The following is a 16219-nucleotide window of genomic DNA, read 5'->3' as shown; positions in this document are numbered from 1 at the left end:
CCCCCCATAGTCAGGCTGAGCCGCTGGGGCTCGGTGATGCTGTGAGCAGGCGAACAGCTCAGCCCCACTACGACACGATGGGGGTGTCTGAAAAGACGGAGCTGATGGACTCGGTGTCCGACCGCAGCTGCAGCACCTTGGGGTGCCTGCCATCAGGGAGGCCCTCACCGGGCACCGGGCGCTCCTTGCCATCCAGCACCTCGCGGGCAGGCTCCAGGAAGGCCACGTGCTTGCTGGCCCTGCGGCTGGGCCCGTCGGTGGTGGGCGGTGTGGCGCTGAGGATGGAGGACTGTGCGCTGCACTCCTGCGGGGGGCTGGGGGAGGCCGTCCTGCAGCACGGCGGGCAGCGGCACGGCGTCACAAACAGGTAGACGAGCACCAGCAGCAGGCTGACGATGCAGCCCAGCAGCGTGGTCAGGCCGGTGCTGAACGCCTCCCCGTCTGGCTTGGAGTAATGCACCGTCACGTTGACCTCGCACAGCCGGCTGACGTTGTGGGGGCCATTGATGGCCAAGCAGACATAGACCCCGGAGTGCCAGGGCCGGGCGGATGCAATACGCAAGCTGCCGTTGTGGAACACCTCGACGGAGCGGTTGGCGTTCCCCGGGGGCCAGATGGGCTCGTGGTGTGGGGAGATCCACATGTAGGCGACGTGGGGCAGGCTGGCATTGCAGGCCAGCAGCAGCACCCGGCCCACCGTCACCGGGAAGGACACGGGCTGCGCGGGGTCTGGCTCGGCCGAGCAGTTCTCAAACAGGTGGTTGTACTTGAGGAGCTTGATCAGGGAGCGCGGCACGGCGTCGGATACCTTGCAGGTGTGCTCCTCAAAGAAATCCCGCACCGAGCTGAAACCCCGCTGCCTCCAGCGCTGCAGCATCAGGTAGAGCGGGCAGCTGCAGCGCACGGGGTTGTTGTGCAGGTAGAGGCCGTTGCGGACGTGCTCAGGCAGCGCCGCCAGCTCCTCCACAGGCAGGCTGCTCAGGCTGTTGGAGGACAGGTCCAGCGTGCGCAGGCTGAAGTTGCCCAGGCCCTGCACCGCGTGGAAGGGGAAGGAGGTGAGGTTGTTCCAGCTCAGGTACACCTTCCTCAGCCCGCTCAGCTTGGCGAAGGCGTTCTCGTCCACCCGCGCGATGCGGTTGTTGTAGAGCAGGAGCTCCTCCAGGCTCACCAGCTCCTCGAAGTAGTGCGTCTCGACGGCGCGCAGGCGGTTGGAGGACATGTCGAGGTGCCGCAGGCGGGACGCGTTGTGGAAGGCACGCGGGGACAGCTCGCCGATCTGGTTGTGGCCGATGTGCAGAGCCTCGAGGTGCGGCAGCGCGGCCAGCCAGCCGTCCTGCAGCTGGCTCAGCGCGTTGTGGCTCAGGTCCAGCGTGGTGGCGGTGGGCGGCAGAGCGCGGGGCACGCGCTGCAGGGTCTGCCGGCTGCAGCTCAGCAGGTCGGAGGTGCAGATACAGGCGGGGGGGCAACTGCGGGGCGGCGAGGTGCGCGCGGGACACAGCTGGAGCAGCAGCAGCAGCCACAGCTCCGCGGACGCCCACGGGGCCATGGCGTTTTTCGGCGGCCCGGGGCGGTGGGGACTCAGCGGGGCCGTGCTGCTCTACCGGCTGCTGGCAGAGCCGGCCACGGGGGCCGTAGCAGAGCTAAGGGGCGGCATGGCCCCTCGCGCAGCGCCACGCGTTGCGGGGGGACCGCATCCAGCACGGGTGCCGCGGTGCTCCGGTGCTCACCCTCACCTCCCAGCGCCGCTCGTCCCCGGAGCGCCAAGTTTCTTAGAGCTCGGCGCCGCGCATCGCCGTGCCCGGCCGCTTCCCGGGTAGCATCTCCCGGCGCCCGACCGCTCGCCCCTACTTACGTGCTGGCGATGCGCAGCGTGGGGGCTGGGCGGGAGCCCATTGGTCCCGGCGTGGGGAGTGGTAGCCGCGGTGGCCGGGCGGCTCGGCGCGTCCCTCCCTCGCGTGCCGCGGTGGGCAGGGCGGTGCGAGTGCTCGTCCCAGGGGATCGCTTCGGAGACCCCCGGCCGTGCGCAGCCTCTGTTCTTCCTTCGACAGCGGCAGCCGCTGCGCCGCGCTGACCTCCCACACCCCAGTGCGTCCGTCCCTCTCTGCCCTTGTCCCTTGATGAGCTGGCGGGGACCCCCTGGCACGCCCGTCCATGGAGGCAGGCTGAGCCCAGGGATCCCTGCGGTGGAGAGGGTGCTACTAGCAGGGGCAGCCGTGCGGTGAAGGACGTGCAGGAATGTCATTGCCAGCTCCTGGGCTCTTCAGTGGGAAGCGGAGAGCGGGGATGGGGAATTGGTTTCCATTAGGGAAGCAAAAGAGCTCATTTGGCCGCTGTGGCTGCTGGGCACTGAGGGGCTGTTAACCCCCTGCTCCCCAGAGCAGCTCAGCCGGCGATGGAGATGGAGACTGCTGTGCCCAGCTGTGCCTTTGCTGGAGGTGGCCACGGGGCTGTGGCTGGGGCACGGGGCAGGTGCCTGATGGAGGCAGTGCCTGAGCAGCGCTGGGGGCTCTGGATGCCACATTGTGCCCCTCCTCTGTCCAGAGCATCCCTGCTGATGCATGAGGCCTGAAGAGACACAACCGCTCTCTCCCTCCTCCCTGCCAGGGTGATGGCACACCGTGGGGACACCGTGTGGTGTCCCCGAGGTGCAGATGTGCTCCAGTCCTGGGCTGCTGTGGTGCTGTGTCCTCACCCTGCAGTGCTGGTGCCAGCTGCTTCAGCCACCCTGCATCTCCTAGGGCGCATGCCGGCACCTGAGCCTGAGGTGCAACCTTGGCAAATGCCAATGCAGCACATCAATCCGGGGTCCTGCAGCAGATTCCCAATGGGATGGTAGCGGAGGAGGGGGAGGAGGAGGAATGCCCTTTGGCTGCCTTGGTGTGTGCTGTGGGATCCTGAGGACTGGGGGCTACCACCATGCTGCATTCCCTTTGGGACAGCTCCTGCAGAACAAGCCAGCTGCGTGGTGCTGGGGCACAGCCAGAACCATGTCTGGGAACATGGGGAAACAGGCAGAGCCTGTCTGTGTCTTTCCCTTCGCAGGGCTGAGCGCGCAACGGCGGTGCTGCTGGCGGACCCCTGCTTCCAGCTGCGCTCCATCCAGTACCTCCTGGGCCACGCCGAACCTGCAGCCATGGCAGCAGCTGCTGCTGCCACAGAGAAACGCCACTTCTCCCTGAGCACATGTGAGTGATGCACCAGGCTGGGGCAGTGGGCTGCCGGACATGGGGGCAGCACTGGGCACACAGCCGGCCCAGCAGCACTGGGCACACAGCCGGCCCAGCAGCACTGGGCACACAGCAGGCCCAGCAGCACTGGGCACACAGCAGGCCCAGCAGCACTGGGCACACAGCCGGCCCAGCAGCACTGGGCACACAGCAGGCCCAGCAGCACTGGGCACACAGCAGGCCCAGCAGCACTGGGCACACAGCCGGCCCAGCAGCCGGGTGCCACGCGGCTCTCAATGCGGTTCTGCCCCCAGACACGGAGTACATCAGTGCCGAGGAGCTGTCCAAGGTGGACAAGATGCTGAGCCATCTGAGCGAGGAGTCCAAGCAGGCGGCTGCCACCACGCTGGTGAGTGTCCTCCATTCCCATCCCCATGCACAGCTCTGCTGCTCCAAACTCGCCTGCAGCCCTGGCACCGCTGCCCCCCAGCTCCAAGTACCTCTGCCAAGCACCCTCCTGTCCCCCACAGCCCACCAGCGAGGAGGACCTATGCCCCATCTGCTACGCACACCCAATCTCTGCCATCTTCCGGCCCTGCTCCCACAAGTCCTGCAAGTGAGTATGAGCAGCTCCTGCTGGCCCCAGCTCCCCGCAGCATTTGGGGTTCGGGAGTGCTTACGCTCTTCTTCCCCCCCATCCCAGAGCCTGCATCAACCAGCACCTGATGAACAACAAGGACTGCTTCTTCTGCAAGGCCACCATCACAGGGGTGGATGATTTCACCAAGCCGGCCGGCTCCTAATGCCTGGCCCTGCACGTGGGTCTGTCCCTAACACAGGACAGGGGCTGCGGGGAGGGAGGGGCCATTCTCAGGGAGGGGAGCGCGAGGCCTCATTCCCACAGCAGCCCCGCATGCAGTGAGCGCTGCCTGGGGCTGGGCTGTGTGTTTGGGCTTTGAGACTTCGGCCCTGACTGGGGGCTGACTTCATGAAATGCAGCATTAAATTATTCTTCCTTACACAGTACCAGGGTGACGTGAGGAGGGAAAGCCGAGCCGGCTCTGGGGGCTCCGCTGTGCACAGATGATGCTCAGAGGTAGATGGAAATATAAATATTTAATCTAAACAGAACCAGGAGAGAGCACAGCGGGCGCTACATGATGATGCGTGGCTCTGGCACGGACTCGGCGATGGATTTGTGTGGCAGCACGTTGGCCCCATTGAGGTAGAGCTCGTCGTTGACAATGACATCCTCACCGAGCACCGTCACGTTCTCCATGCGCACCTGTCCCAAGAGCTGAGTCACACCCAGCCCGCTTCAGGGCATGGGGCCGTGCTCCTGCTGTCGCCCACTGGCACCACAGTGCTTTCCTCCTCCCTTTGGCTGCAGCCAGGAGGCAGGGCAGGATCTGGCCCAGTCCCTCTAGAGCCCCGCAGCACACGCCTCCTCACCCACTGCCCCACAGAGCAGCTCCAGCCCACAATGCAGGACTCCAGCCAGGAGTGGGAGCGGATGCGGGCCCCCTGCAGCACCGTGCAGCGCTTGATGCGCACCCCGTCCTCCACCACCACACCAGCCCCAATCGTCACATTAGGGCCGATGACGCAGTTTGCCCCAATCTTGGCACTAGGATCCTGCAAGGAAAGAGGGATTAATCACAGAAACCCCAAGGTTGGAAAAGTCCAACCATTCACGGATAGTTCTCACTAAACCATGTCCCTCGAAACAATGCCCAAAACTGCAGTGAGGCCGGGGGCACAGCTCAGCCAGCGTGGGGATGGCAGGGCCAGCTTGAGGAAAGCAGTGGGAGGATGGAGGTGCGGCCGTACAGTGTGTCTGAGGCTGGCACTTACCACCAGCACATTCCCCACGACACCGGGCCCTGAGTGCAACTTCTCAGGATGCTGCGCCCGCAGTGCCTGCAGGTACATGCACATGCCAGTGAGAAAGTCTTTGGGCTGCCCGATGTCCATCCAGAAGCCTGCGGGGACAGAGCCTCAGCGACAGCAGTTCAGGTGGGGCCCCAAGCACGGCCAGGACCCTGCTTGGGGCCTTACCCTGCAGCTCCATGGCATAGAGCTGCCCATCCTGCGCCATGGCTGGGAAGATCTCCTTCTCGATGGATGTGGGACGCAGCTGAAGGGACGGAGACGGGTTGTGGGCTGAGCATGAGGGCACAGCCTCCAGACCCAGCCCCCAGCTCCCAGCCCAGCCCTACCTGGATGCGTTGCAGGATGCCGGGGCTGAAGATGTAGAGGCCAGCATTGATCTTGTTGGATACGAAGACACGTGGCTTCTCCACGAAGCGGCAGATGCGGCCGCTGTCGGGCTCGCTCACCACCACGCCGTACTTGGCCGGCTCCTCCACGCGAGTGACCACGATGGAGCCCTCGCCGCCGTGCCGCCGGTGGAATTGGGCCAGCGCCGCAAAAGGGAACTCGCAGATCACGTCGCTGTTGAGGACGAAAAAGGGCTCCCCGCCCTCGGCCAGCAGGTCCCGCGCCAACGCCAGCGGTCCCGCTGCCCAGCTGTCAGTGCCACCACGGGGCCGGGGACAGCCCAGCCTCGAGCTGGATGCTGCCTGCGCCCATCTCGGTGTCCCCGCTTCCACCAACGCTCCCAGCCGCCGGCTGTCACTCAGCCGCTGTCGATGCTACCTTCGCTCATCCCGTTGTCCCTCGTGCCCATCGGCCTTCCCAGCCGCCGTCCACACCGCCCGTCCCCAGCCTCGTGCCCATCAGCTCTCCCACCCACCGACCGTCAGCAGCCCTCCGTCCCCACCACCCGCGCCCATCCCAGCATCCCCGGCGCCGGCGGCGCTCTCGGCCACCGAGCTTCACCCGCACCCCTCCCAGCGCCCGCCCCTACCTGTGCCCAGCGGCTCCTTCTCGTGGGACAGGGAGATGCGGATGCCGAGCTGCGGGCAGAGCGTCAGAGCGGGGCGGAGCGGGGCGGGGCGGGGCGGGGGCGCGGAGGTCCCTTACCCGCTGCTCCTGCTCGCGCATAGCGGCCTCCAGCGCCTCGGACATGTAGCTCACGGCCAGCACCACGTGGCTGACGCCCGCCTGCGGGAGCTGCGGTCAGGGGGGCGGCGGGGCGGCGGGGCCCGGCTTCCCCCCCGGAGCGGCCCGTACCTGGCGCAGCGCCTCCAGCTGGTGCAGCAGCAGCGCCTTGTTGCAGAACTCCACCAGCGGCTTCGGTCGGCTCAGGGTCAGCGGCCGCAGCCGCGTCCCGAAGCCGCCCACCAGGATCAGCGCCCGCATCCCCGCGCCCGTGCCGACACGTCAGCGCCGCGCGCGCCTGACGCGTCACCGCCGGGCCCGCCTTGAGAGCGGGGACACCCGTGCCTCAACCAATGGGAGGCAGAGCCATCACTGCCCCCATCCAGTGGGAGGCGGAGCCACCGCTGCCCCCACCCAATGGGAGGCGGAGCCACCACTGCTCCCATCAGTGGGAGGCGGAGCCACCGCTGCCCCCACCCAATAGGAAGCGTAGCCCCCCCTACTCCCATCCAGTGGGAGGCGGAGCCACCCCTGCTCCCACCCAATGGGAGGCGGAGCCGCCCCCGCGCACTCCCGCCCCGCGGACACACGCAGACGCAGGGCCAAAACCAGCTCCTTTAATGCGCGGCGCTGGGCGAGCACGGATAGCGGATAGCGGACGGCGGACGGACGCGGTTATGTACAGGCGGCGGCCCTCCGCACCGGGGGCGAGGCAAGGCGGCTCCGGACAGCCCGGCCGGGCAACAGGGCTGCTCCCGCTGCCCCGGGCTCCTCACTGCAGCCCACCCCGAACCCCGCGGCTCGGCCGGGCAGCGCGGCCGCCCGCAGAAGCGACGGAGGGAGCGAGCGGAGGGGAGAGCGGAGCCGAGCCGGGGCAGAAGTGCCGCGGGATGAGGCGGGGAGAGCAGGAAGGGAGCGGCCGGGACGCAGCGAAGACACACGGGGCGAAAGGGCCGGGACAGCAGCGAACGGAGCGTCCCCGGCTCGGGAAGCCGCGGGCGGAGCACGGCTGGGGGGCGGGCGCAGCCCAACGGTAATCCGTGCCGGCCGGGCCTCTCCAGCGCGGAGCCCGGAGCAGGACGTAGCGCCGTGCCTGCAGGAACCGGCAGGCCGAGCCCGCGGAACAGAGAGATCCTTGCATACAAGCGGCGGGACAGACGATTACAAGGGGAACGGTTGAACGCCCCGCTGCAGGGCCGGGGTCACGTTAACTGCTACAAGTACTATTGCTAGCCCACGAGCTGAGCTGTGGCTTGGTCGGGGGCCCAGGGCAGAGTCACGGTGGCAGAGCCCTGCCCGCGCTGTCCCGGGGCCTGCCCAGGGCCGCAGGGGCAAAGACAGCACCGGGAGTGCAGCGTTTCCTCCCCCCGCAGCTCTGCCCTGGGTTGCATTTGGTCATTTTATTTCCCCGTTTGGGTCGGTTATTCACAGTGCCCAAACAGAAGGAAAAGGCAGCATCAAAAGCAAAGGCCCAATGGCAAAACAGAGGGCAGAGCTAGCAATGCCAGCCAGGGAGCATGCAGAGCACCTGCCCCATAGAACTTGCCAGCTGCTGCTCCGGTGCCCTGGGAGAATTTCGAGCCAAGGCCTTGAGGAGGCTGCCGAGGCAGGAGGTTCCCCAAGCCACAGCTGCAGCCCTCCAGAACCCTGCGCCCTCCTGCTTTCCCTTCCCTAGGGCCAGGTCCCCCCTCCAAAATACACATGGGAGGAGCAAAGTACCGAGAGCCCCAGCAGGCAGCCATAAAGCCCCCGGAGGAGGCGGAGCTGTTGCGGTCAGTTTGAGGAGCTCTTCCACTGTGCCTCCCTTCAGCTCTTCTCTCCGAGTACGTTTAAAAACAGTGGAGCAATACAATTGTTCTAAAACTGAAGCGGCTGCTGTTCCCCGTTGTAGGAGGTGGTCGTGTCTGCTCCAGTCACCAGGACAAGAATAAGCGGCCATGGCCCAGAGCTACTGGTTTCCCTCACGCAGCTGTTCCATGATGTTGATGAGGCTCTCCAGCCCAAACACATAACCTCTGTCAGGTCCGTCGTGCACAGTGGGGTCATCACGGAAGCCTTTGAATGTGCTGTGTGCAAAGTCAATCATACGCACATCCACCATGGGGTGTGGGGGGGAGCTGGGCTCCATGCTGCCTCCATCCTGAAGGCTCTCCGGAACAGAGCTGGCCATCTGCTTCAGGCGCGTCTCCGAGTGGCACTCCACAAACATCTCTGCCCTGCTGTCCTTTCCGTCGTAAATGATGAGAAGGGAGCTGGAGTAGAAGCGGTAGGAGGCCTGTCTCTCCAAAACTGCCTTCAAGCTTCGGAGTTTGGCAAGGACAGGCTCAAAGAGGTCCTTGCGCAGCTCTATGCCGTTGTGGAGATACTGGTAGAGGGCATTGCGGAAGCCCTCGATGGAAAGACCACGTCCATAGTATTTATTCCTGCATAAGTAATGCCCTGTGTTCAGCTGGTAGACCTGGAACACCAAAGGAAATGCACATCAAGTGGGAACACAAGGTTAAGGCAACACACGGAGAGCCCAGAGCTGCCACGTACTGACAGGGCAGAGGGAACTCACGTCACCACCACACCCAGGAGGCAGAAGGAGCAGCCCTGCTGCCCCCTGCATCCCCACACGGCTTATCATGTGATTAGATGTGATTAGCCCTCCTTGCTTCAGTCTGTGGGCAGAGATACGGACTATGAGATGCCTCTGCAGGTGGGGAAAGGACTGGCTCTATTGCACGACAGCACCAGCAGCAAATCCTTGTGCTCAGGGTGTAACCACAATAGGAAAACAGATGTTTAACTCTCAACACATGGATGAACGGTAGAACAGAAAGACATCTCCACCAGTGCTGCAGCTCTAGCTTAACACCAAGCAAGAAGAGCAGTTGTTTAAAAAGTCCCCATGTTTTCTGCAAACAAGCAGACCACCATGGGAGAAGCAAGTTCCTTTGCTCTGGGCTTTCACATGAAGACCAACAGTATGTACCATGAACTCCAGCACACCCACCCGCTAACTCAGAGCTCGGCAGCAAACATTAACAACTAGAAGCTCCAGTGGGACTGGGAAAAGGAACGTGCAGCATCTGCAGCCTCAGGGATTCCTACCTGCATCCCACACACTCGCACGCCCAAGGTGGCAGAAGTGCTCTGTTCACACTTCTTCATCTGCCGAGCAGCCTTCTCCTCAGAGGCATCATCGCCGTGCTGTCTGGTCCCCATCTTCAGATCAAGCACGCAGGGAAACTTGAAATGATGCACCACGTTCTCCAGCAAAAGGAACTCTGAGAGACACGTCAAGGAGAGCTCCCCAGTCACAGACGCTGCCCCAGAGCCACCACAAGGAGGGACAGAGGCCAGCGTGAGACAGGCAAACAAACAGGAACCAAAGAGGAAGCAGAACAAACTGAGAAGGTGAAGAAAAGGACAGAACCCAAAGAGCGGCACGTGGGTTTTGGCAGCTGGTAGCAGAAGTCAGCCTGGAAAGTGGCAGGCCCAGCCCTAACAGAGATCACGAGAGGCTTACTGGAAAGCCCAGCAGGAGGAACCAAGGAGCAGAATGCTAGCATCAGGAGAAATGCAGCGTGCCAGCAAGGGCTGGTGATACTTGAGGGACAGCTCGAAGGCTAACCAAAATCACAGTTTAACCACGTGGTGAAGAACACAATCCCCATGGACTGAGAATTCAAGGCTGAAGTAATAGCTGCAGTTCTGTTATCAGCCTGACCAGAACTGCAGCACTGACCAACACAGGGGGGAAACTGGAGAGGCCACAAAGGCAGGAAACAGACTTGTAATGGGAAACTTCAATTAGCACCACACACAATGGGCACACCTTCCATTAGGGCACTGAGAGCAAACTTGAGACAATCAGTACAGCAAAGGAGTCCCAGAGGGGAGGAATAACCCCAACGTTTGCCCTGTGGGTCACAGTTCAGTGTGTTGCTCTGAAATGGCAACAGCAGCAGAGCTACGTTAAACTTGCATGGGAGTTCAGCATTTAGAAAAGAAATCTACCAGCAAAACTATGTTTGATTTGAAAGAGGAACTCCAGAAAAATAAGGAAGCGTGTTAAAAAAAGATAGGACAGCTATAGCATCACTTCTCTGCAAGTGATGTGGAGTCCATTTAAAAATATACGTTGGAGGCCCAAAGCACACACTTGGGAATAGGGAAAGGAAGGCCACAGTTAAAAGGTGGAAGAATAAAGCTATTAGAAACAAGGTTGTTTCTAGGCAAGCAAAACAAAAATTGAGCTCTGGCAGGTGAAGCAAAACCAGAAAATGTCACGTTAAAACAAAACAGCAGAACTGTGTGAGGAATGAATTGCAAAGGCAAAGAAAACAATCCTTCTTAGGCCATATGAAGAAGCCATTCAAACTGCTTGAAGGGCTTAGAGCACAAGTATAAAAGGAGCCAATGGGAGATGGGAGGACAAAGAGACTCTGAAAAGAAAGAAGCACTAATAATTTATTGTGTTTACTGGGGATTCCCAAGCCAAAACTCTTTTTCTAAATACAGATGAGCTGAAGCTGAAGTGCCAGCAGAAGAGCTGTACATCCAGCAAGAACTAACGAATGACAAATGATCAGAACAGGGCAGTCTCACCCTGCACTGCAGGTCACAGGACAGATCTACTTCTACTACTAAACAGGAACTGCAGCTCATTTAAAGCTGCCTTAGCGCTAGGAGACCAAAGGGAGGCCGAGGCAGTGCTGAGTGGCAGAGACCTGGGAACTGCACAGTGTCACAGACGTGCCACACAGCTCAGCTGGAGGCAGCCCTGCAGAACACAAGCTGGTAAACGACTTCTCAGGGAAGGATCAAACACAGCTCCTGTGGAAGTCACACCTCAGAAACACCCTGGGGTCCGTCAGCAACTTTGACAAATGCAGACACGAAGTGTCAAGGCAAAATGAAATCTGCGTGAGGATGGGGAGATCTGGGCAGTGCCTCCAAGAGTCCAGGCAACAGACTGAGGACGAAGCAGCTGGCAGTCAATTAATTAGCTAGCAAATGAAAGAAGAAAGGAGATGGGATCTCTGACTGGTCACACAGAGTCATTGACAAGGCCTGCGTGGGGAGAACCATGCTGGTCAACGAGTGATCCAGAAAATGGAATGAGGTGACAAACAAGTCAGTCAGAGTTCCAAAAACGAGGAGCAACCACAAAAAAATCCCAAAAGCACCTCATGGTGCCCAGCTGGTCATTACATGGGTAGGCACCGTCCAGAGTTAACGTGCGAGACGATGAACACAAGGAGAAAAAGGGTTGTTATTTTTAACCCCAACGTCTAAAGCAGTGGGTTTTGAAACGGCCATTGCAGTCCAAAATGGTGTTAGAACAAACAAACAGCATTTACAACAAGAGAGTGTGCCACAGAGCACGAGGAAGTGGAGACAACAGCGCTGTATGCCAGTGGAAATGAAACCTCTGGTTCACCAGCACCTTCTGTACGGCGCGCAGTTCTGGTCACCATTTCCAGAAGGATGCAGTAGAACTGGAAGAGGCTCAAGAAAGGTGACAAGGACAATCGTAGCTCCTTCCCAAGGGATTACTGAGCAGGCTAGACCTGCATCTGGGCAAGGTCTCATGTGAAGAATTCGATAGTTCAAAAAGAAAAAAGAACAAGCCAACTCAGAGAAAGTCCAGAAGAAAAAACCAAGTAGAGGAAACTAGCCAGAAACGTGGCTTCTCTGAGTGTCAGAAATCAGTGGCATTGTTTGACAAGTAGGAAAGAGCAAGAAAAAGAAAATTTAATACACCTTTGATTGTGCAATGGATGGGGAAAACATCATTCTTAACACAAGCCAAGGGAAACACAGGCCTAGCTGCTTCCAGCACGAGTGTGTAGTGTAGGCAGCACGGCAGCAGCAGCCTGACGCACTCGGTGCCCTCCCCAAGGATACTGTAGAGTTTTCTCTCCTTGGACTCCGAGCGCATGCGGCTCAGCTGCTGCTTGTGGCAGCGCAGGCTCCAGGGGTTATGGCTGATCTTCTCAGAGCTCAGCCCACTGTTCCCATCCAACATCTGAAACGGAACATCTGAGTGGATGTGCAAGTCCATCCTGGAACTCTTTGCCTCCTGGATGCTGCTGGCATAAACACAGAACAAGGAAGCACGTTAGGATCCACGCATTCTCCAGATATTTACAAGTCATACCTGCACACGACCTCCTCCTGCTGTTTCCTCTCCTGCTGCACGCCTCACACTACTCAAAAGCTGCCAGCTTAACAGCAAATCCTTCCTAACATCCCAGGCTGTGGACCCATACTTATATCCTCAGGTTAAGGACTGGATGGTCTTTGAATCAGCATTTGAATCTGCTCCCCAGGCTTTGCTTCCACTTCCAGCTGTTATTCCACATCAGAAGCATTCTGCTTGGATGAGTTTGTCTACAACTGGGCTCCTAATGTAGCTTGCAGTGCCACAGTATTGCTGGAATAGCAACTGCAAGACAATCTAGCAACTGTACAGAAGTACAAAACACCCTCAATAAATGGAGGACCAGAGCTGAAAGTGGAAAGAAATATTTCCTGGTGTAGGGAACCTGCTTTGGGAAGGGGTTGGACTCATTGATCTCTGGAGGTCCCTTCCAACCCCTACAATTCTGTGATTTCCCATTTGCCACGTTGTCAGTGGACCCTCACAAGCTTCTACCTTTCTGTGCTGTCACCGGCCAGGCCAGGTTTTTCCTCCTTGTGCTCAGTGCCACTGCTTGACCTGTGAAGGCTCCGACGCGAGTGCTTGCGCCGTGGCTGGTCCCTCTCTGGCATGTCGTCTTGCTCCAAAGCTTCATTCTCCATGTAGGGATATGCCACCAGATTAATGTAGCCATCGCTGTCTCCCTCAAAGCAGACAGACACCACACCTGCCAGAAAGAAGGGACCTGTCAGTGCTGTTTGCCAGCAGAGGAAACATAATTACTAGAATACAGGTGTTCAACAGCACAGAATAACCATAGCTCACAGAGCAGAAAACCAAATGCAGAGCAGCAGAACGAGGTTCAGGATGATGAGGGGAGAAGTCAAACATTTTTAACACAGCAGAGAGGAGAAATCTCTGCATACAGGAGTGCTGTTACTACAGGAGTGAACAGTTGGTAACAGCAGCAGAAGCTGTGGCACTGACAGGAAGTTAAGCATGGCACTCCTAGCCCAGAGTGCTGACATCCCCATGTGCTGTGCTAAGGGAAACACAGCTGCAAGACTGATGAGGGATGGATGGTTCCCCTCCATTCAGTCTTGCATTGTAAAATAAAACAAGAAATGTTAAACTAGAGAAAAGCAAAGCAGAGTCTGCCAAGCTGCTGAAGGGGGAAAAGCATATGAAATATGCATTTAGTTCATTTGGGTTGGGTATCTATGTCAACAGCAGGAACACGTTGGCAGGACAAGAGCACTCCTGGTCTGCTTTCCCCGCTCCAGCACCTGAGCACTGACACTTTGGTGACACCTGCTGCTTGTATCTCAAGTCAGCCAGTCTTGCAGAAAAGGATCTGTGAGGCCCCAGGGCTTCCTAGTGATAAAAAACAGGAGGCCGTGGAGCAAAAACTTTGTGCCAGCTGAAGGCAATCAGGTCCACGTGTGTCCTGGCCACCGTTACCTTCCAAAGGCTCTTGAAAAACACCACGTTCCCAGGGAAGATAAAGATCTTTCAGGGCACCAATTCTGAATGTATCTAGCTGGCCAGCCACGGGGCAGAACAGCTGGCAATTTCAGGTAGGGCTGACGTCTTTGGGGCACCTCCAGCCCTGACAACGAGGCAGTCGACATCTCTCAACTCACAGCAGTGACTTTTTTTTTAATCAGCTTGTCACCAGTATCAAACAGCTGCCAAGAATATTGGGCTCTACATGGACTGAATCTGAAGACCTGCCATAAAAGTGATGAAACATTTCACTGCTCGGCTGATAGAGAACATCACGCTACTATTCTTCCCTACCTGCACATGACAATGCCAACAAGGTAAGAAAGCTCCACACAAGTTCTGAGAAGCTCAGGACTCCAGTATGTCACTACATAAATGATCATCCAAGCCCTCTGTCTGCCTGGATGCGCTCCACAAGTCACACCTCTGAAGAGGCAATCTTAAGAGTTACATACGTGTGCTCAGAAAGGAAACATCATCTTCTCCAGAGCAGCAGGAGTGACCCCTGGGACCAGCAGGAAACTGCACTGGAGCCTCGGATGAAATCCCATACTGTAGTGGAGATGCACATCCCGTGCCTTTAGGCAACTAGGAAACATGATGATGATGATACGAGGTCTCCATCTGGACCATCAGCTTCATCAGTTTTAAACACATCTCCTGAGGAAAGCCTGACATCACATCAATTCCAGTAACAACAGGCTTCAGGTGGGATTTCAGATGGGTCACCAGAGCCCCATATGGATCCAGAGCGGCTTGAGGGTACAAGAGGACCCATCTGTTGGAGACGGTATCTTTCAGTCACAGTCTGTATACAGACACAGGTAGGTAAGCTGACACTGCTTTCAGCCCTTCAGGAAACAGCCAGATCAAATGGCACGACCTGGAACAGACGGAGGCCCCAGCTGTCCCTGAAGCGCAGTCCTCCTTGTGCCACACAGGAAGGAAGCAGCAGCAGAGTTACCCTTCTGCAGGGGAACACATGGCCCCAAGGTACCTTCTGAAAGATACAGGAGGCGATCGATTTGCTACAGTGATACAGGCACTGGAAAATTCCACTCCTTGGGAGCAGCTGGGGACAAAGCTCACTTCACCTCAGCGCTCAGAAAGAAACACTTCCTGCTTCAGCAGTTTTCTGATAGGGGTCCATAAAAGAGCTGGGATGAGGAAGCAGTAAATTATGGGACTGAATGCACAACTGCTCGGTGCGTGACCTAACTTCATTTGCTCAAGGTCAAGGCAGTAGGAACTGACAAGAACTTGCCAGTAAAAGTACTTCTGTCATAACCTTAAGTGTCAGACTACAACAATTAGATTCTGTCTGGAGGGATGAACACACTGAGCACAAAAAAAGAGACCTCCCCCTTCCCAAAAGCTCCAATCACATCGCCACCCTGCAAAAGAGAACACAACTAAAAAGCGAAAAAGACAGCGACGCTCAAACAGCTCCAGGAACAGGAGAAGGCGGCTCCACAAACCACGGCACCCCGCTGCAAGGTGACAGCAGGCCTCACCTTTGTACTCAGGCGTGAACTCCTTCATTTCTGGAGGCAGGGACTCATAGAAGCGCTGCTCCCTGGTGATGAGCGGCTTGCAGACGGTGTGGTCGTCGTAGCGCATCATGCTGCTGTGGCCGCCCACCTGGTGAATGAAAGGCTCCAGCAGCACCCCCCGGTCTCCAGATTTAGTGGCATTCTTGCCATACTTGCCCACTTCCATGGTTTGACAAACACACATCGCGTTGGGCACCAGTTGAACTCTTGGAGCATGGGGAGAGCCACAAAGGCTGGGAGATGCAGCTCAGCGGCGCTCAGGCAGCCAGGTTTTCCCCCTCTCTATCTGCTTCCTTGTGATGATCTGGAAAGGCAAAGGAAAGTCCTGTGAATGGAGAAACACTTGTGCTCATCTCCTAGGAGAAGTTTTTGCTGTTTCTCTATATCTGCAAGTGTCCCTCTCATTCCCCATTTACTTCCCACTTGTTCCAGCACGCTCCTCACCATCTCTTTAATCGTGTAGGGAAACACATGCTAATTTGGAGTCTGTCTCTTCCACCTCCAGTAGGGTTGACAGGAGACAGGGAAAGGAGGAGGTCTGAGTATCCTGAGGCTCCCATCTTTACAGAATGCCATTTCCTTCCTTCAGCTCATGTCATCAGAGAGGCACCGTGGTAACGGAGCACAAACGGTGAGCTCCAGCACAGCCAAAAGCAAGCTCACACCCACCCAGCAGGGACAGAACCAACACAAGCAGAACAAGTCCTTGAAGAATCAGAATCCCATTCCTTCTGCACATCTAAGCAACTCCTGTTCACCTCTTGCCCTGACACCATTTCCTCCTTTTCTTTTCCACTTCAAGTGCCATAGCCATTCTGCTGCTGTATCTAAGTGGCTTCCCCTTGGATCCTCTCCTT

General features: G+C 58.2%; 4 protein-coding genes across 7 annotated transcripts in view; 1 reads left to right on the top strand and 3 right to left on the bottom strand.

Moving 5' to 3' along the window:
- RNF123 (ring finger protein 123) overlaps positions 1–4188 on the top strand; it is a 44477-nt gene extending 40289 nt beyond the window's left edge. For both annotated transcript variants that reach the window (XM_052678302.1, XM_052678304.1), the window contains 4 exons: positions 3043–3185; positions 3482–3576; positions 3698–3783; positions 3871–4188. In XM_052678302.1, coding sequence (XP_052534262.1) covers positions 3043–3185; positions 3482–3576; positions 3698–3783; positions 3871–3970 — 424 coding nt within the window. In that variant the 3' untranslated portion in view covers positions 3971–4188. The remainder of the gene's footprint in view (positions 1–3042; positions 3186–3481; positions 3577–3697; positions 3784–3870) is intronic.
- AMIGO3 (adhesion molecule with Ig like domain 3) lies at positions 10–1850 on the bottom strand. Its single transcript, XM_052678306.1, has one exon. It carries the CDS (start codon positions 1544–1546, stop codon positions 68–70), a length of 1479 nt encoding a protein of 492 aa, XP_052534266.1. The 5' UTR covers positions 1547–1850; the 3' UTR covers positions 10–67.
- Positions 4189–4264: 76 nt separating the features above from the next.
- GMPPB (GDP-mannose pyrophosphorylase B) lies at positions 4265–6471 on the bottom strand. The gene is made up of 8 exons (XM_052678310.1): positions 6303–6471; positions 6153–6233; positions 6037–6085; positions 5387–5688; positions 5226–5304; positions 5022–5149; positions 4620–4802; positions 4265–4452 (listed from the first exon to the last, which is right to left on the bottom strand). Exons 1-8 carry the CDS (start codon positions 6429–6431, stop codon positions 4321–4323), a joined length of 1083 nt encoding a protein of 360 aa, XP_052534270.1. The 5' UTR covers positions 6432–6471; the 3' UTR covers positions 4265–4320.
- A 300-nt stretch (positions 6472–6771) lies between these two features.
- The window catches only part of IP6K1 (inositol hexakisphosphate kinase 1), a 35554-nt gene continuing 26106 nt past the window's right edge, over positions 6772–16219 (bottom strand). For 2 of the 3 annotated variants that reach the window (XM_052678308.1, XM_052678307.1), the window contains 5 exons: positions 15324–15666; positions 12820–13030; positions 12069–12253; positions 9267–9442; positions 6772–8628 (listed from right to left, as the gene is read on the bottom strand). In XM_052678308.1, the coding sequence (XP_052534268.1) occupies positions 8119–8628; positions 9267–9442; positions 12069–12253; positions 12820–13030; positions 15324–15546 (1305 nt within the window). In that variant the 5' untranslated portion in view covers positions 15547–15666 and the 3' untranslated portion in view covers positions 6772–8118. The remainder of the gene's footprint in view (positions 8629–9266; positions 9443–12068; positions 12254–12819; positions 13031–15323; positions 15667–16219) is intronic. The other variant, XM_052678309.1, reaches the window with a different exon arrangement.

The sequence above is a fragment of the Tympanuchus pallidicinctus genome, unplaced genomic scaffold (genome assembly GCF_026119805.1).
Source record: "Tympanuchus pallidicinctus isolate F22 unplaced genomic scaffold, pur_lepc_1.0 scaffold17, whole genome shotgun sequence".
In the NCBI taxonomy this organism is placed as follows: domain Eukaryota; kingdom Metazoa; phylum Chordata; class Aves; order Galliformes; family Phasianidae; genus Tympanuchus; species Tympanuchus pallidicinctus.
Note: the sequence above shows the minus strand (reverse complement) of the source record. Positions and strands in the feature narration are given on the sequence as shown.

Bases quoted from the DNA above. Each gene is read 5' to 3' on its own strand.
- AMIGO3 (XM_052678306.1), bottom strand. From the start codon at position 1,546: ATGGCCCCGTGGGCGTCCGCGGAGCTGTGGCTGCTGCTGCTGCTCCAG.
- GMPPB (XM_052678310.1), bottom strand. From the start codon at position 6,431: ATGCGGGCGCTGATCCTGGTGGGCGGCTTCGGGACGCGGCTGCGGCCG. The intron at 6,086-6,152 runs GTAAGGGACCTC...CTCTGCCCGCAG, and splicing joins TGCGCGAGCAGGAGCAGCGG to CTCGGCATCCGCATCTCCCT. The intron at 4,453-4,619 runs GTGAGGAGGCGT...CTCTTGGGACAG, and splicing joins GCTGCTCTGTGGGGCAGTGG to GTGCGCATGGAGAACGTGAC.